The 16946-nt window shown below is 45.1% G+C and overlaps 1 protein-coding gene across 6 annotated transcripts in view; it reads right to left on the bottom strand.

Annotated features, from left to right (window-relative positions):
* Positions 1–16946, bottom strand: part of LOC115097983 (granulocyte colony-stimulating factor receptor-like) — a 151307-nt gene that overhangs the window by 72742 nt on the left and 61619 nt on the right. For all 6 annotated transcript variants that reach the window (XM_029614208.1, XM_029614209.1, XM_029614213.1 and 3 more), the window contains 4 exons: positions 3367–3678; positions 2824–2947; positions 2020–2201; positions 1332–1489 (listed from right to left, as the gene is read on the bottom strand). In XM_029614208.1, coding sequence (XP_029470068.1) covers positions 1332–1489; positions 2020–2201; positions 2824–2947; positions 3367–3678 — 776 coding nt within the window. The remainder of the gene's footprint in view (positions 1–1331; positions 1490–2019; positions 2202–2823; positions 2948–3366; positions 3679–16946) is intronic.

The following is a 16946-nucleotide window of genomic DNA, read 5'->3' as shown; positions in this document are numbered from 1 at the left end:
AGCCTTTCCATCACCTTTATCATTTTGGTCGCCCTTCTCTGTACCTTTTTCAGCTCAGCTATATATTTTTTGAGATGTGGCAACCAGAATTGTACACAGTACTCAAGATGCAGTCTCACCATGGAGAGATACAGAAGCATTATGACATTCTCTGTTTTATTCTCCATTCCTTTCCTAATAATTCTCAACATTCTGTTTGCTTTTTTGACTGCTGCGGCACACTGAGCCGATGATTTCAATGTATTGTCCATGGTGACACCCAGATCCTTTTCCTGGGTTGTAACTCCTAACATGGAACCTAACATCATGTAACTACAGCATGGGTTACTTTTCCCTATGTGCATCATGACTTTGCCACTTGTCCACATTAAATTTCATCTGCCATTTGGATGCCCAATCTCCCAGTTTCTCAAGGTTACCCTAAAATTTCTCACAATCCATCTGTGGTTTCACTACTCGGAATAATTTTGAATAATTTAATGCGGAGCTACCATACCATGTTGTCTTTTGGGAACAAGTTAACAACATCATTTTCTCATGTGAATTTTCACATCTTCAAACCAAACATGATCTCACTTAAGTGTCACTTTGTTCTGTTTAATTTGGAGGATTGGAGCTGGGAGGCACCCTAATTAAACTACTATCTTCAAACTGAAAATAATGCTTTAGAATTTCTGTACAGCAAGTTCAGAAGCTAGCCCTCCGATACACAAATTATAATTCTTTTATTTAAATCCTAACATAAACACTGACATTTCGCTCCAGCCAAGGGTCCACTTACTACACTGAAACTTTGGAGTTTAAGGCAGGATTCAAATAAATGAATAATAATTTAGACACTGGAGTGCTGTCTATATGTAAGTACTATTTATGGATATTGAGGAATCTGAGTCCATCTTTTACAGCATGGTACAGCCATAAAAATATTTGGTTATTGCTGTTTTTTGAATGTAAATACCAGTGGCATTTTATTTAGATCTCTTTTAAGCACGTTCAGCAGTAACGGTGTGATCAGGGGTTGCAGGGTGCAGCTTTGACTTTGAGTCTCTGGCATTCTGGCCTGGTGGGTGATATATGAACTTCGGCTAGCAGAATGGGGCAGGATGGGACCATGCTATGCTCATCAAATGTTTCTCTTCACTCAGCTTTACAAAGGGCTCGGCTCTTCACAGCAGGCATACAAGAAGAAGCACCCTGCCGGCTGTCGCCGGCAATGGCACGGTGTTTGGGAACGCCAGACATTCCTCCAACCACAACGATACCTCCCAGCTCTCTCGTCTACCCTGCTGCTGCTGTGAAAAAAAAAGCCAGGGTCAGTGGCTGAAATTCACCTGCGTCCAGGATTCCTGCTGCCCATCCTGGTCCTGGTATCGAATCTCGTATTCTCCTTTATCCTCGGGGCGCAATCCATCAGCAGGAGGCTTCCACTCCACTATCAAGCATCCCTTTACAGTCTTGAGGGCCTCAACCTCAGGAGGGCTCAGCTTCACTAATGACACAGGGGGGATAATACAGGATTTCTTAGCTGTCAATACTTCTTGTCTGGTTTTATCTCTTTCTCCCAGACCTCCCTCGTTGAGAAGTGTTCATGCATGGCCATGCTCCTTACTCCTTTGCATCCAGAAACTGTCAAACATGGCCCTCTATCACTTCTGTTTTCCTCTTATTGCTTCCTGCCCTACACAACCAGATCCCCTCGAGGCCAAGGGAATGGGATCCAGCTCACTCCGTAGTTTCTTCCAGTTCTTGGCTGTGCCCCTCCCCCTTCAGGGACTGAGTTCCGAGTTCTTAGCTCTACCCTGAGCCGTGAGTCTGTTTTCCAGGCCTTCACACAGAAATTATCCCCCCACTTTACTGACTCAAGCCAGGGCGGCAACCCTATCTGGTTAGCCCAATCCCTATCGATTATGGTCCCAGTCTCAGAGGGGTGTTCATCCTGATCCAGTACTGCTAATGCTATGGTGCTATACGGGTCCAATCAGACCTCTGGTTTGTTTCCTCCTGCAGTCAGCCTCTTACCTATCTCTGTGGCGTGCAGACACACAGCAGGAGAAGTTGCTTGCCCCAGCTGGTTTTTGCCTGTCACCCAGATGCTGTAGTATGCCATCATCCGATCGATAGCGATGGAGCAAAAACTGCTGTCCTGGGCAGAAACACAGATCTTTGTCTCATTGAAAGCCTGCTCGCATATCCCTATGTCTCTGAAAGGAAGACACACATGCAGGGTCACCTGAGGTAGCGGCAGCCTTGCTCTCTCCTTTGGGGAAATGCTGCAGCGGTGTTCAACGTCTCCACTTCATCCTCACGAAGTATACAAACACTCCACCCTTTTCCATAATTACTGTTATTCCCTGACAAAAGGAACACTATCTGCACAGTCGCTGCTATTTAGTAGTAGATCTAGCATGCTCTCTGAACAAAATGATAGTACAAATTAGAAAACCATCTTCTGTTTTCCTGTGGAAGGCATTATTTCAGAGCAAGTCAGTCAAAGGCGGCTCTGCTTGTCTCCTCACCTCTCACTGGATCTGGATCTGAAAGACCCACACGTCTGTCACTCTCCTTGCTGTGTCTCACATTACAGTATAGATTGCGGGTTCATTGCCTTTAATGACTAGTTCTTTCCCCTTTTCAAGTGAATAAAGTATGAATTGGGAGCATTTGTTTATTTCCAAAGGAAAAGTCATAGAGGAGGAAGAGGAGGCTTTGTGAGCTGGGGAGTGATGTAGAGGGTGCAAATGGAATGGAAGCTGGAAGAGGTTTCTGCAAATGGACTGAGGGAGGGGCTGCTTTACTCTGCCCTATGCCGTCCCTGGTACTCACTCTCTCACGTGGAGGGTGTACGTGGTCAGAATGTGCGTTTCTTGCCCAGGATCCCAGTAACAAGTTACATTTGCAATCCAGACTGTGAAGCAGGATAAAATTTGCAGCTTGTCGTCTGGTGGAACTGAAACAAAAGACGGAAGGGGAATCTATTTTATTGCAGAGGAATCATTGCTGAATCATGACTAGGCATACATTTCCAGGTTAGGTTACACATAAGCTTTCTGTCTGCAGCAGCAACATTTGGATGACTGTGACACAAAGCCAAGCACTTTTTTCTTGTAAGACTTTTTTTTTTAACCCAGTCTAGAACTGCATGTGTTGCTGATGCCTCTGTTGTCATATACCTCGCATCTCACTACCACTTTTCAGATTAATTTGTAATATTTTTCAGAGTCTTTCCACAACTTTTAGAAGTAATGAACAAGTTGTCTGCGTCAACGTATTATCAATCCCTTTGTTCTTCTACAATTGATTTGGGAAGACACAAGTTCATGGATTGAAACATCTGAAATGATCGTCCCAGGATGACCCAGTGCTTACCTCCCGCCTGAAAGGCAATAGTTCCCAGCAGATATGGAATCTGCTCATGTAAAAGATAACAGCTCAGATTCCCCCAGGTGGAATTCACCCTGGGAATGGTCATCATTGAAAGACTTGGCTTGGCTGAAGTGTATGACCCCCTTGGAATCTGCTTGCCATTCAGTTTCCAGAGCACATTGGCAGAACTCGCACTGTTGTTAAACAGGAGACAGGTGGAGTTGATTTTGCAGGAGGCGATCACTGATGTGCCCAGTTTAACAACTTGAGGGCTGATGTTTAGAATGCCGCAGCTATCCCATGATGCATCAGCTCCTGATTAAAAACAAATAATGTCAGTAGCTCTCTGCAGCGGAAGAATTAACTTTGGGGAAAAGCATGCTGAATAAAGAACTGGGCTATTAACTCAGATACCCCTGTGAAAAAATCCCTTATTCACCACTCATATTGAATAATGCTATATGCACCAATTTTGTTAAAAGAAGTCAATAAGAAGTGCAAGATGGATGTCTGGGGAAGCTGGTCTGAAGTTATATCATGCCTTTGCCCAAGCTTGTTCTGTCACCCTTCTATAAAAGGACACTTAGTACAGGAGAAGGTACAGAGGAAGCAAAAATAATTTTGGAATAGCCCTGAAGAACAAGCTAATAACCCTTAGGGGGTGAAACAGAGTGCTTTTTGCTCTAATGTGTGTCTCTTGACCAGCTCCAGTGAATCTAGGATGCTTCAAGTCAATCCTGGAGGGACAATTTTCAGAACTGTCTGCTTATATGCAAAGGTTTCTGAGGACCATGCACCTAAGTTCGAAAGGGAAAGTACATGCCCACTGTCTTTTAAATCTGGCTTCAGGTACCTTCTACCCATGGACTTTTCCACCTGATTTTTGTGCAGCTGAAATTTTTATAGAAAATAATGCACATGGATGTGAAAATGCAATTTATCCATGCTATTTTCTCATCTCACCCAAAACACGCTCCCAGAAATGCCTTGCCCTACTCTGGCTACCCCGCTAAGGTTTTTGGTTGGATTGAGTCAGGACATTTTCAGACAGACAGTTTACATGGCTTTGAAAACTGCTCGCTGAAAACCGAGGAGCAAAGCAAGCCACTTTATTTCACTGTGCTTACTGCAGCAAGTTAATTCTTGTACAATACAAAGAAAGGCGCATTTTAAAAGCATGTTTGGTGCTCCTTTAAGCAATAGTAAGGCTATGACTATAATCAGGGTGACAGGGTAAACTGTTCCACGGAGTCCTATCTCTCAGACAACCCCAGTCAATCAAAGAACACCTTGGATCATGCCTGGCTTTTAAATGCCCATTCCCTTAACATTCTGGGGTAGGTCAACCTGCATTTTGTATCAGAATGCCAGTGCAGATCATAATTCCGTCTCTAGGGCGGCCCATGGTGCCTCCTTCCCTTCCTGCATAACCTGCATTTCAGTTACTTTTGTCACCCTTCATGTAAAATGCCTCTCGTGTCCTTTCTGAACAGAGTGCAGCCTGGCATGGTTATCCTGTGTAGTGCGAGCTTTCTTCCTGCTGCCTGTGGGCTGGCTCGAATTCCACTGCGTTTGGCTGAAGCTGTTGCGCTGTTTGTGTCCGCACAGTTTACTGGTGCTGTTATCTGCACAATTCTACTGGAGCAGCATACACTACTCAGGAGCTCTGTGAGGACTGTTTTACTCAAGGCCTTAACCGAAATGTTAATAGTGATGAACTGTCTTCCATTGGCAATGGCTGGGTGGCTGCTTAATATCAGCTTCCCGGTGGAGGTTTGTAGACCAGTGGAGGCAGAGAGCAGTAAACACGGATCCTAGCTGCTGGAGTCTCTGCAGGATGGCCAGTATGCTGTTGCTGCTGCTTTTCAGAGAGCTCACTTTGCACTGGCTACGTTTTCTGTCTCAAGTGAAAAAGGGTGGAGCAGAGGAGAATTTTCCTCAACTGCCCCCAGGTTCCCTTGCCTCTGGATTTAGGGAGCTGGCCCAGGATTTCTCTGGGCTACTCCTTGCATGCAGGGGGAGGCCACAGTGCTTTCCTACATCTTTGACAGGGCCAGGCTCAACTTTAGTCTTTAGAATGGTGCACTGCCCCTTTAAATGATACGCCTAGGACATCAGGCGGCCTGGAAGAAAGCTGTAGAGGAAACTGTTCCGGCCTGGATGGCCCCGACGTTTATTTTTAGACCTTCAGGAAACTGGGATGGGGGAAGGAGGAAGAGAGCCAAGGCCCAGGCCTGGATTTGTCGATAGGCACATTAGGCCATCTGGGTGAGGGGCAGCAGGCTGGCTGAAGATTTGTTCCCTTTCATCTGTGCTGAACCTCATTGAGCAGAGAACAGCCCTCTGTTTCCTCCAGGCAGCATTCAGGGAACAGGACAGCCTGTAGCAGACAGGAACAAAAGGGGATCATTCTGGGGAGATTAGGAGGGGCTGAGTAGAGATCACTGGAGGGTGGAATGAGAGGGGTATCAGCTGGGAGGGGGTGGGGGGCGTATGTCTGTGTGTGAGAGGGGAACAAGGGTAGGAGGGCAGTGCTTGTGTGTGTGTGAGAGAAGGGATTGGTGCCAAATGTATCTGTATGCCATTCTGGGTGGGAGGCAAGGAGAAGCAGGACACGAGCATGGTAGGGACACCTCCCTCTTCTCCCTACCCACTGCAACTCACATTCTGTTATCCAGACCCTCGAACCTCCCTTCCTCCCCTCCTACCTCTCCCTTCTGGAACCCACTCCCCCACCCTTCCTACTCACAACTCCCCTTCCCAATCCAATAACCTCCCTCTCTTTCCCTCTTCTTCTCCATCTCAGCTTCCTAATCTTCTCACTTCTCCCCATCCCTAGCTCTTTCCTTCTCATACTCCCCCCCCCCTTCTCCTTGCCCTATTCCTGATCCTCCTCCCTTCCTCTCCCCATCCCTGAAGTCTCCTCTCTGTACTGATACCTGAGATCACTTTTCATCACCCAATAAACATAAAATAAATTATACTAGTAATTATAGCATAAAAGGACTTTATTTGTATAATGTAATATAAACGATGGAAATGTTTTCCCATTTCCTTCCGAATTTTTAAATTTTTGCCACAGGATCTACCCTTGAGCTGCCACAGGAAACTAGGGCACTCTCACCTTCTGCTCCCTGTTGTCCAACCTTGGTGGGTGGGGGAGAGGCAGGGAGGGAAATGGGAGGCAAGGTAACAGGTGGGCAACAGCACCAACAGTGCCTAGGGATGCCAAAATCCTAAATCTGTCACTGCCAAGATCCCCAGCAGAGGGAGCAATGCTGGAAAAGCAAAAAAAAAAAAGCAACATGGTGAGAAGGAGAAGGAAGAGAGGTAGATGGTTCACATTAATGAGGCTTTGGCTTTTCTAGGAGTTGGGAGGGACAGGATCCCAGATGATTGTTTCTACTCCGTAATCACAGAACCGGACACAGTGTAGGCTCTCCTGCAGCCCCCAACTCACCCAGACAACTCTACTGGGAAATATTTCCCAGACCTCCCTTCCAGCTCCTTATACCACCTCCTCTGTCTCTCCACATGCACTTTTCTCTGTGTGCAGCTCCCGGTGGCTCGGCTCTAAAGCTTCTTCAAAGACTACGGGAGTTCTTGCCTGCAGAAACCAGCCGTAGTTAAAGATCCTCTGCGTTTATCCCGCGCCCTCTTGAATTCCATTAAAGTTCCTGTCTTCACTGCCTCTTCCGGGAGGGCATTCCATGCATCCACCGCCCTTTCTGCGAAGGAATATTTCCTGACGTTGTTTCTGAATCTATCCCCTTGGAGTTTCATATCATGACCCTTAGCTCTACAGCTTTCTTTCCTCTGGGAAAGTCTTGATTCCCATGCATCATTAATACTCTTTAGGCATTTAAAAGTCTGTATCGTATCTCCCCTGTCCCTCCTGTCCTCCAGCGTATGCATATTTAGGTCCTTTAGTCTCATCTCTTGTCTTTTGGTACAGACCCCACACCATTTTGGCCGCCCTTCTCTGGAGCGCCTCCGTCCTGTCTCTGTCCTTTTTGGGATACGGGCTCAGCACTGAACACAGTACTCCCCGGTGAGGCCTCACCAAGGACCTGTACAAGGGCATTATCGTCCCCTTTTTGCTTACCGGTTATTCCTCCCGCTATGCAGCCCAGGAACCTTCTGGCCTTAGTCACCAACCTTGTCACATTTATTGTATTGTATTTATTTATTTAATAATTTAGATCCCACCTATTGTGAAACAATAGTGCTAGGCGGGCTACAACAACATCGTAAAGCCGGCCAATCATAAAATACAGCAAATAGTTAAGATACAATAAGGGCTTGACGCAGAGCGCCCGCTGTCCTAACATGTGCCCACCCTACCTCTCCTGGGTGCGTGATCCGATATTTAAATGAGGGCTCGCCCTAAAAAGGAGGCACCAGGGGAAAATTGTGTGACCCTAGTGCCTCCTTGGCATCGGGCGCCCAGGAGAGGTGGCTGTCAGTGCGTGACAGGAAAACGGACGCTCAATGCGAGCACATGTTTTCTCCTGGAACGTATACAGGAAGGGACAGAATGTCAATACAAATCCTGCACCTCCAGATCTGTAACGCACTGAGCATCCACCGAAATTCCCCCAAGAATGGAGCTTGGATATTTCCCTTGCAGCTCATCATACATAAAAAAATATTTTCAAATTCTGGAGTCATCCCACGGTAAGGGCAGCGCAAACGCCTTCCGCTGCCAGACGCACAGGATGTTAAAAGGCCTGCGCGCGCCAAGTCAGGGAGATGCAGGTGTCTCTCGGGCTGGCGCGCGGTGCGCGTATGTTAAGAAGTGTCCGTGGACGCGCAAATCTCCTGGTACGCGCACAAAAGAAAAAAATCAAAAAAAAGGGTCGGGGAGTAGGCGTGGCCTGGATAGGGTCTGGGCGTCCTGGGAATTTAAATGGGAACCAGTGCGTGCGTACGTACGTGCACAAGCGCGCGCTGGGGTCCCTCTCCCGCGTAACTTTACTTCTAAGGATGGCGTGTAAGTCCTAAAACAAAAAAAACTAATCTAGTCAGTGGGGTTTTAAGGGTTGGGGCAGGTAGGGTAAAAGAGAGGTTAGTTAGCTAAGGGGGTTAGGAAGTCCTATCCTGTAACTGGGCAATGAGGGAACAAACTGGGGTAATTGGTAATTGCGTTGGTGCGCGTGCATATAAAAATCCCCCCTACTTGTGCAGTAGAGACAGCACATGCGCATCCATATAAAATGGCGCTCACGTTTGCTTCCATCCAGCTGATTTTATAAGGTGCGCACGTGTTATAAAACGGCTGTGTCCATGGGCTCAAGCCAGCATACATGTACATCCGTGCGGCTGTTTTAAAGTTACCGTCCCTGTGAATTACCACAAAAGTCCGCAAAAATGTCACTCAATATCTATACAGCAAACCTATCGTAACGTAACGGTAGTAACACCAAGGACACAAACAGCAAGAACCCTACCTGTGAAAAAGCACAGGTAAATATTACACTGGGACCCAGAATACCAATACACCACCTACTGGGCAAAACGAAACAAACCCGATTGCTATAGATCCCTACACAGATAGCTACGCACTAGCAGAATCTCTCATCATGGTCACACACACAGAGCAGAGACAGACCCTCACCAAATACAGAATAAAGGATCACTAATTAGAACCAGCAATATGCAGACAAAAACTGAAATGGAAACCCCAAGAAGCCAGACTCTGTCTACAGTGTAACAATGACAGAAGAACTACCATTCCTCATAAAACAAATAAAATCAAGAAATATAAAGCATCAATTATAATAGTTAAACCATACTAATAAAAGAATATTTTAAAACTAGTGACAAATAGAATAACTTCTATTCATTAAAATCATATACATTTTATTTAAATTTCCCCAAGCACCAATAAAATATTTCAAAACAGCGCACATATCAAATAACTCCCAATAATTAAAACTAAAAGATTTTTAAAAAGCCACTGCTGTCCATACGTGGGAGCTCTTGATTTCCACTCACCCTGAGATTGTCAAGGATTAGGTGGGCACACAAACTTTATCCTCTCTCTCACACATTCTTACACATCTATTCTCTCTCACACACACTCTTATGCACACCCACAACCTCTCACACAGACACAGATACACTCTCAAGCTCTAAGACCATCTCTATCCCCCCACACACAAGCTTTTACTCCCCCAGATTCTCTCTTACACACACACACACACACACTCTCAGTCTCACTGGCTCCCTCACATATACACACTTCCAGGCAAGCTCTCATTCATTCTTACACAGACCCCCAGGCAGACTCCCATCCATTCCCACACCACCCCTTCCCCACCCCCAGGCATGCACACATTCATTCACACACACACAGACCCCCCAGACATGCACCAATTCATTTTCACACACATACACAACCCAGGCATCCACACATTCATTCTCTCTCTCTTTCACACACATACGCACACACCCCAGGCAGACACCTATTTCTTACAGAGGCAGACCCCCAGGAAGGCACCCATTCATTCTCATACACAGACACACCCTCAGGCAGGCACCCATGCATTCACCCCCCACCCCAGGCAGACCCCCATTCATGCACATGCACACACTGAAGGCAGACCCCCTCTCTTTTGCCAGCAACTCGGAGCCTCTCTGCTGCCGCTATCTGCTGCCGCTATCACTGCTGCCGCATGGCTATTGAGGAGGCGCTGATCGCTGCTACTGACACTGAAGCCCGTTCTGCTGCCTCTTCTGTGCAGGCCCCGCGGTATTAAAAATTTGTGGGGCTTCCAGTTCCTCCACGCTGATCTCGCACATTGCAAGATTGGCAGAAAGAAAGTGCTACTCTTGCACATTTCCAAAGATAACATATGCCAATCACTAAAAATTAAACAATTATTTTTTTTACCTTTGCTGTCTGATCTTAGTTTTCTGATCGGTTGGTCACAGGCTTTTTTTTCCACCTTCCCTTTCTTGGTCTTTTGCCAATTCCTTTTACAGGGTCTCTTTTTTTTCTGTTTCTTCTCTCTACCTGACTTCTTCCCTTCTTCCCTCAAACACACACTCAGGTTCTCATTCTTACATGCTGTCTCACACACATACTCAGGCTCTCATTCTCACACACACACAGGCAGAAGCTCTCACTCACATGCTGTCTCACACACACACACAGGTTCTCACTCTCACATGCTGTCTCACACACACACAGAGGATCTCACATGCTGTCTTTCCGAACATACAGGTTTTCACTCCCACACACAATCTCTCACTCTTTTACACATACATACACTCTATAGGGCCTATCCTCTCTTTTCGAGGGTCACCGTGGGATGGGCTCTGCGGCGGCCCTGATCTTCTCAGACCACTGCGAGGTGGGATCCGCAGCGACCCTGTTACCAGGCCTTGTCTTCTCAGGCTGCTGCAAGGTGGGATCTGCAGTGGCCCTGCCACAAATGCTGTTCCTCCTCTGCATATGGCCGATGCTCCTCCTCCTTCCTGCCTGCGCATCTCTGGCAATGTTTTTCTTCTGGGGCTGCACAGGCAGGAAGGAGGAGGAGCACCTGGAGGTTTGGAGGTGACTTTTTCTTTGGGCCGTGGTGGGATAAGCTCCACCACAGCCCTGCCGATCTTTCTGGGGCTGGCGGGAACTTTATTACCAGGGCTCTGGTGAAGAAGCTTTTGCTGACTACAATTGCCAGAGAAAGACCTCTGTTTATTTCGTCCATTTATGGAGAACCCCTCCTGGGACATATGTACTCTAGAACTGACTTCCTATGTCTCCGTATGGGGCTATTTCATGAGGAACAGATAACGTTCTACATACTGGAGAGAGCCGTGCATCCCATAATATTGGGGTTATCCTGGCTACAGCAACACTCGCCTCGGTTCGACTGGGGGACGCTCCAATTTACTCATTGGGGTTCCCGCTGTTTTGATGACTGCCTCCGGCAAGTTCAAACCCCAATTGCTATTCCCTTGGCCACAGCCTCCTTGGGCCTACCCCCACAGTACAGGGACTTTGCAGATGTCTTTTCTAAGAACAATACTGTATCAAAAATAACACCATATATATGGAAACTTTGATGTAAAGATTTTTTTTTTATTTTTTGGGGAGTAAGAGACCTCATATATGATAAAGGAGAGATATGATATAATATACTCTCACATATCTCTGACAAATGGTTTCTGCTTAATGGACCCCATGTTTCCACTGGTACATTAAGTTACCACACTTCCATTTTATAATCATTGGTCTCTAAATCTCACCAGTTTAGTAAAAAGTTTTCTTTTTATTTTTCTTGGATTGAAAAGCACTGGTATTCTTCTCTTTAGATTAACAAGCACTGTTCACTTTCATTTTCTTGTTTGTTTGCTGAGCGATTAAACGCTATATCTAGCAAAAGAACACTTATCGTATCATGCTGGAGGCTGAGCGAATAGATGCTGGAGAAGTGATGCACAGTCTGCTGCCCGACACGGCTCGTGTTTCGTTGGCTGCTTCGTCAGGGGCAGTCACTATATCTTTGGCTTTTCTGTGATAAAAACGAACCAATTACTAACTTTTGTATATAACAAAACAAGTAATCTGAAGAAAACACCATACATACGCTCCAGGAGTTGCTCAAACAGTCCTGCTCGTTTCAAATCCACTACAGCGTTTCCCAAATGCGATCCTCCATTTTGTTTTTCCCGGGCCATTTTTAAACCCTGTCATAGGATGTTACTATCAGCCAATCACAGAATTCTCAACAGACTAACTCATTCACCAATGAGAAAATTCAAAAAAATGTGACATCAGATTAAAGTTAACCAATCAACTGAATCATTCATCCCTAGAGGGCTATACGGCGACAGTTTAAATATCCATTTTTGCTCGCAGTAATTAAGCTGAGAATGTAAATCACCTCCACGGTCTGAACAGACTATTTGATCTAGAATTGTCCATTTCAATTGTTGAAATGTATGAGAATATTCAACACAATGTTTGACCATCGGAGCTTCCAAATGAAGTGCATTGATCCTGCTTCTATGTTCTCTTAAGCGGACCTTTGACTTGTCTGCTGGTGCACCCTATATATAAAGAGGGACAGGGACACTGTATTAGATAAACAACGTTTGTTGATGTGCAATCAGTGATTCTTCTTTTCTTGTATTGCACGCCAGTGCTTGGATGTTGCCAAAACGTGCCTTCAATTGTTTGTGCACACATGTCACAATCATCACACGCTTTATGATATCCCATAGTGAGCTCAGGATTCATTTTGTTTGTAGTCGCATGCACTAGTCGGTCCCTGATGTTTTTACCCCTTCTGTAAGAAAAAAAGTGGTAAATCTGGGAAAGTCCCTGTATGTAGTTATAAGACATGCCAATGGCGTCTGATACTAGCTGCAATTAGATGGGATTTATCTGTGTGTTGTAAAACACAGACATCAGCCGGGGGGTGTTTTTTGGATTGATATTCCAAAAGTGCAGAGCGGGGGTAATATTTTGCCCGTTTGTACGCCCTCTGAACCACTCTATATGGATAGCCTCTTTCAAAAAATCTCGTTGCTAACACTTGGGCTTCATGTTTAAATTCTATATCTGTAGAGCAAATTCTCCGCAACCTGAAGAACTGACTTATCGGAAGTCCTTTCTTAAAAGCTGTGGGGTGAAAACTGTGATACTTCAATAGATGGTTACGTTCTATCGATTTACGATAGATTGTGGTATCAAACGTCTTGGGTTTTTTTTATCACAATATCCAGAAAAGTTATTTGTTGTTGACTATATTCATAAGTAAATTTCAAATGATTATCAATGGTGTTGACCCAAAGCAAACATTTTTTTTTAAAGCTGGTTCATCTGATTTCCAAAAGAACAAAAGATCGTCTATATATCTTATCCAAAAGGTTATCTGAGAAAAATGCAATGCTTTGTAGATAAGCTGACATTCTAAATGATCCATTACTGTATTAGCTATTGAAGGGGCTGCTGAAGTCCCCATAGCAATGCCGTGAGTCTGCAAATAAAATTTACCTTCAAATGAAAAATAATTATGCTTCAAAATTAATTCAGCAATTTGAAAAAGAAATGACACTGGAATTCTTGTCCTTTGTTGTCTTTCCAAAATGTCCAAAATAATCTGTAATGCCACTTCTTGCGCTACATTCATATATAAAGAAACTATGTCCATGGTAACCATATAGGTTATGTTAGTTGATGACTCTATATTAGTTAACTACCACTTGTGTGGTATCTTTAACATACAATTGCATTTTTTCTACTTGGGGTTGCAAGAATTTGTTTAAGAAGATGGCTAAGGGTTCTAATAAAGAACCATTACTAGAAACTATTAGTCGTAATGGGGGATTGATAAGCCCTTTGTGGATCTTGGGTACCCCGTATAAATGGGGATCCTTGGATAATTAACTAACAGAAAGCTTCTCTCCTTTTGAGTAAGAAATGGCATGTTCTTTTCTTCTAACAGATTTTTTATAGTCTGTTGTAGTGCAGAGGTTGGATCCTTGTCTAATATTCGATAGTATTTGGTGTCTGATATCTGATCAAGTATGGACTGAACATATTGGTCATGATCCTGAGCTACCACACTTCCCCCTTTATCGGCAGGTTTAATCACAATTTGAGAATTGGACGCCAAATGTTGTAATGCCTGTTTAAATGGGGTGGATATGTTTACATAGCACTTTGATGGTACAAATTCAAACTTTTCAATATCTTTTAATACCAAATCCCAAAAAGTGCTAATTTGAGGATCCATTTGTCCATAAGGTACCTACTTAGACTTGGGTCGGACCAAACACTGTGTGTCTGGTGAAATCTGGTTGGTTTCACAATAAAGCTTGATTTGAAGTTTCCTTATGAATCAGGTGATTGATATACGACTCTCAAATGTATCATGTGTATTATGTGGAACGAAAGATAAACCTAAGTTAAGGACTTGTTCCTGTTCCTCAGTTAAAAGATGATGTGATATTTATTACGGCTGATTGTATTTCATTTTTGACCTGGTTTGAGGACCCTCCCATTGAGTATAGGCTTGGGATATCGGATATGTCTGTATGGGCGAGGGTACGTCTGGGGTTGCCATCTGCCCCTCCTGCCTCTGCCTAAAAAAGGCTGATTAGTTGATCCTCTTCTGGTGTTTCTTGGAGGCTCACCCTCATCAGAGTCATTGGAGCCACTACTGTCAGAGTCCTCGAATGTGACATGTCTGCCACTCTGGGATTGATTTTTATTAAGCCACCGATATACATTATTGGTGGTATAGTCTGACTCGTCTCTCTTTAATTTTATACTGTTTAATTGAGGAACGAAACTAGTCTAGCTTGGTTTGACATTTCTCCATGATCTGATTTAATTATCCAACAGAAGAATCATGTTGTATTTGTTCTTGAATTTCTGTAATCCGGGCAGTGGCTTCTTCTATTGAGGTCTGTGTACGTTCTACTATTAATGTCATCAAGTCTATGGAGCATTTGTTGAGTATTGATACCCATTTAGTTAGGAAGGCTTCATCCTCCTGAAACACCAGTGGAGATTTATTTATTCGGAGCCCCCGTGGTATGACTTGCTGCCTAAGATATTGGATAAGAATAGCTGAGTGTAACTCAGATATGATTAGTTTCTTTTGAAGATCCATGTATGATCCATGTAAGACCTTGCAACATATTTGTGAGATGATCTGCAGAGTTGCTGAAGGTGTCTTAATTTGGAAAAAAGCAGAAATCCTGCCAGAACATCGGCATTTCAACTGTGCCATTAACCTTCTACCCAGAGCTATTCCACAATGGGGGAGGGTGTATCCCGTCTCCTCCGGAGATACAAGCAATATCTCAATAAATTCAGGAAAATCTTGCTAAGGGATTTATCAGACCTTCCACTTCGCCGGCAGCGGCAGGATTTTTCTTCGTCACCAAGAAGGATGGAATCCTACGCCCCTGCATAGACTACCGGGGTCTCAACACCATCATGAAGAAAGACTGATACCCCTGCCACTCATCTTGGAGTTGCTACACCACCTTAGGAATGCCAAGATATTTACCAAGCTGGGCTTGCGCGGAGCATACAATCTCATTTGTGTACGACCTGGAGATGAATGGAAAACTACCTTCAATACTCGGGATGGCCACTATGAGTATCCTGTAATGCCATTCGGCCTGTGCAATGCTCCTGCAGTGTTCCAGCACATGATGAATGAGATTTTCAGAGACCTCCCCTATGTCTCAGTGGTAGTATACCTGGACGACATTCTCATCTTCTCCGAGAACTTAAGGACTTATCAAGATGTACGCACAGTTTTACAGCTGTGTGTGATTACTAGCTATACGCGAAGCTTGAAAAATGCTCCTTTGAGCAAGAGCTTACATTTTCTGGGATATATTGTGTCGGGCCGGGGCTTCAGAATGGATCCAGGAAGGGTGAAGTGCATCCAGGAATGGGCTTAACTATTCAGCCTTCGGGGTCTCCAGCGATTTCTAGGCTTCACAAATTTCTACCGGCAGCTCATTCCTCACTACTCTCAGTTTGCGGCCCTGCTGACCGCACTCACCAAAAAAGATACTGATACCAAGAATTGGCCACCCAAGGAAATCTTGGCCTTCTGCAAACTTAAACAGGCCTTCCAGCAAAAACCCTGTCTTCAACATCCGGACCCTGAATGCCCATTCGTCTTAGAGGTTGACACCTCCTCCCTGGGTGTAGGAGCTGTACTCAGTCAGGTGGCTGACTCCAGAATTCTTTGCTCCTGCTCATGCTTTTCTCTCAAGTTTTCCCCAGCAGAGCATAACTATGGCATCGGGGATAAAGAGCTATTAGCCATTAAACTAGCGCTTGAGGAGTGGTGACACTGGCTTGAGAGGGCAGATCATCGGATCACTATATAAATTGACCATAAGAACCTGGAGTACCTCCACCAAGCACAATGCCTCAATGCCCATCAGGTTCGACGGTCTCTCTTCTTCACTCGGTTCGACTTCGAGCTACATTATCGCCCTACTGAGAAAAACACTTGGGCGGATGCCTTGTCTCGCTCCTTTGAGGTGGAGGATGTCCTTGACCCGCCAGCATATATTATCGACCCTGCCTGAGTCCTTCTGACTGCTTCTCAGATGGTCCCATCTGGGAAGACTGTGGTTCCAGTCTTCGACAGTAAGTCCTGGAATGGGCCCACGACTCTTAAGTGGCAGGACATTCAGGACGAGCCCGCACTCTAGACCTCCTCTGGCAGTACTACTGGTGGCCTCGCATGGGGAATGACGTCAAGGCCTATGTGGAATCATGTCCCACCTGAGCGCAAAACAAACCCACGGTGGGACGAACTTGGGGGCTGTTACAGCCATTGCCAGCCCCCAAGCAACTCTGAAACCATCTGTCCACTGATTTTATGGTGAACCTCTCTTCTAGCAGCTGCAGTGTTATCTGGGTTGTGATTGACCGATTTTCATAGTTGGCCCATTTCGTGGCACTCCCAGGCCTTCCCGCCGCACCTGAGCTTGCACTTCTCTTCACTTCTCACATTTTTCAACTACACGGTCTCCCTCAACATATAGTATCCGATCAGGGTATTCAATTCACGGCAAGATATTGATGCGCC

The sequence above is a fragment of the Rhinatrema bivittatum genome, chromosome 8, assembly GCF_901001135.1.
Source record: "Rhinatrema bivittatum chromosome 8, aRhiBiv1.1, whole genome shotgun sequence".
Lineage (NCBI taxonomy): Eukaryota > Metazoa > Chordata > Amphibia > Gymnophiona > Rhinatrematidae > Rhinatrema > Rhinatrema bivittatum.
The sequence above is the reverse complement of the archived record's forward strand: the minus strand, read 5'-3'. Positions and strand labels throughout refer to the sequence as shown.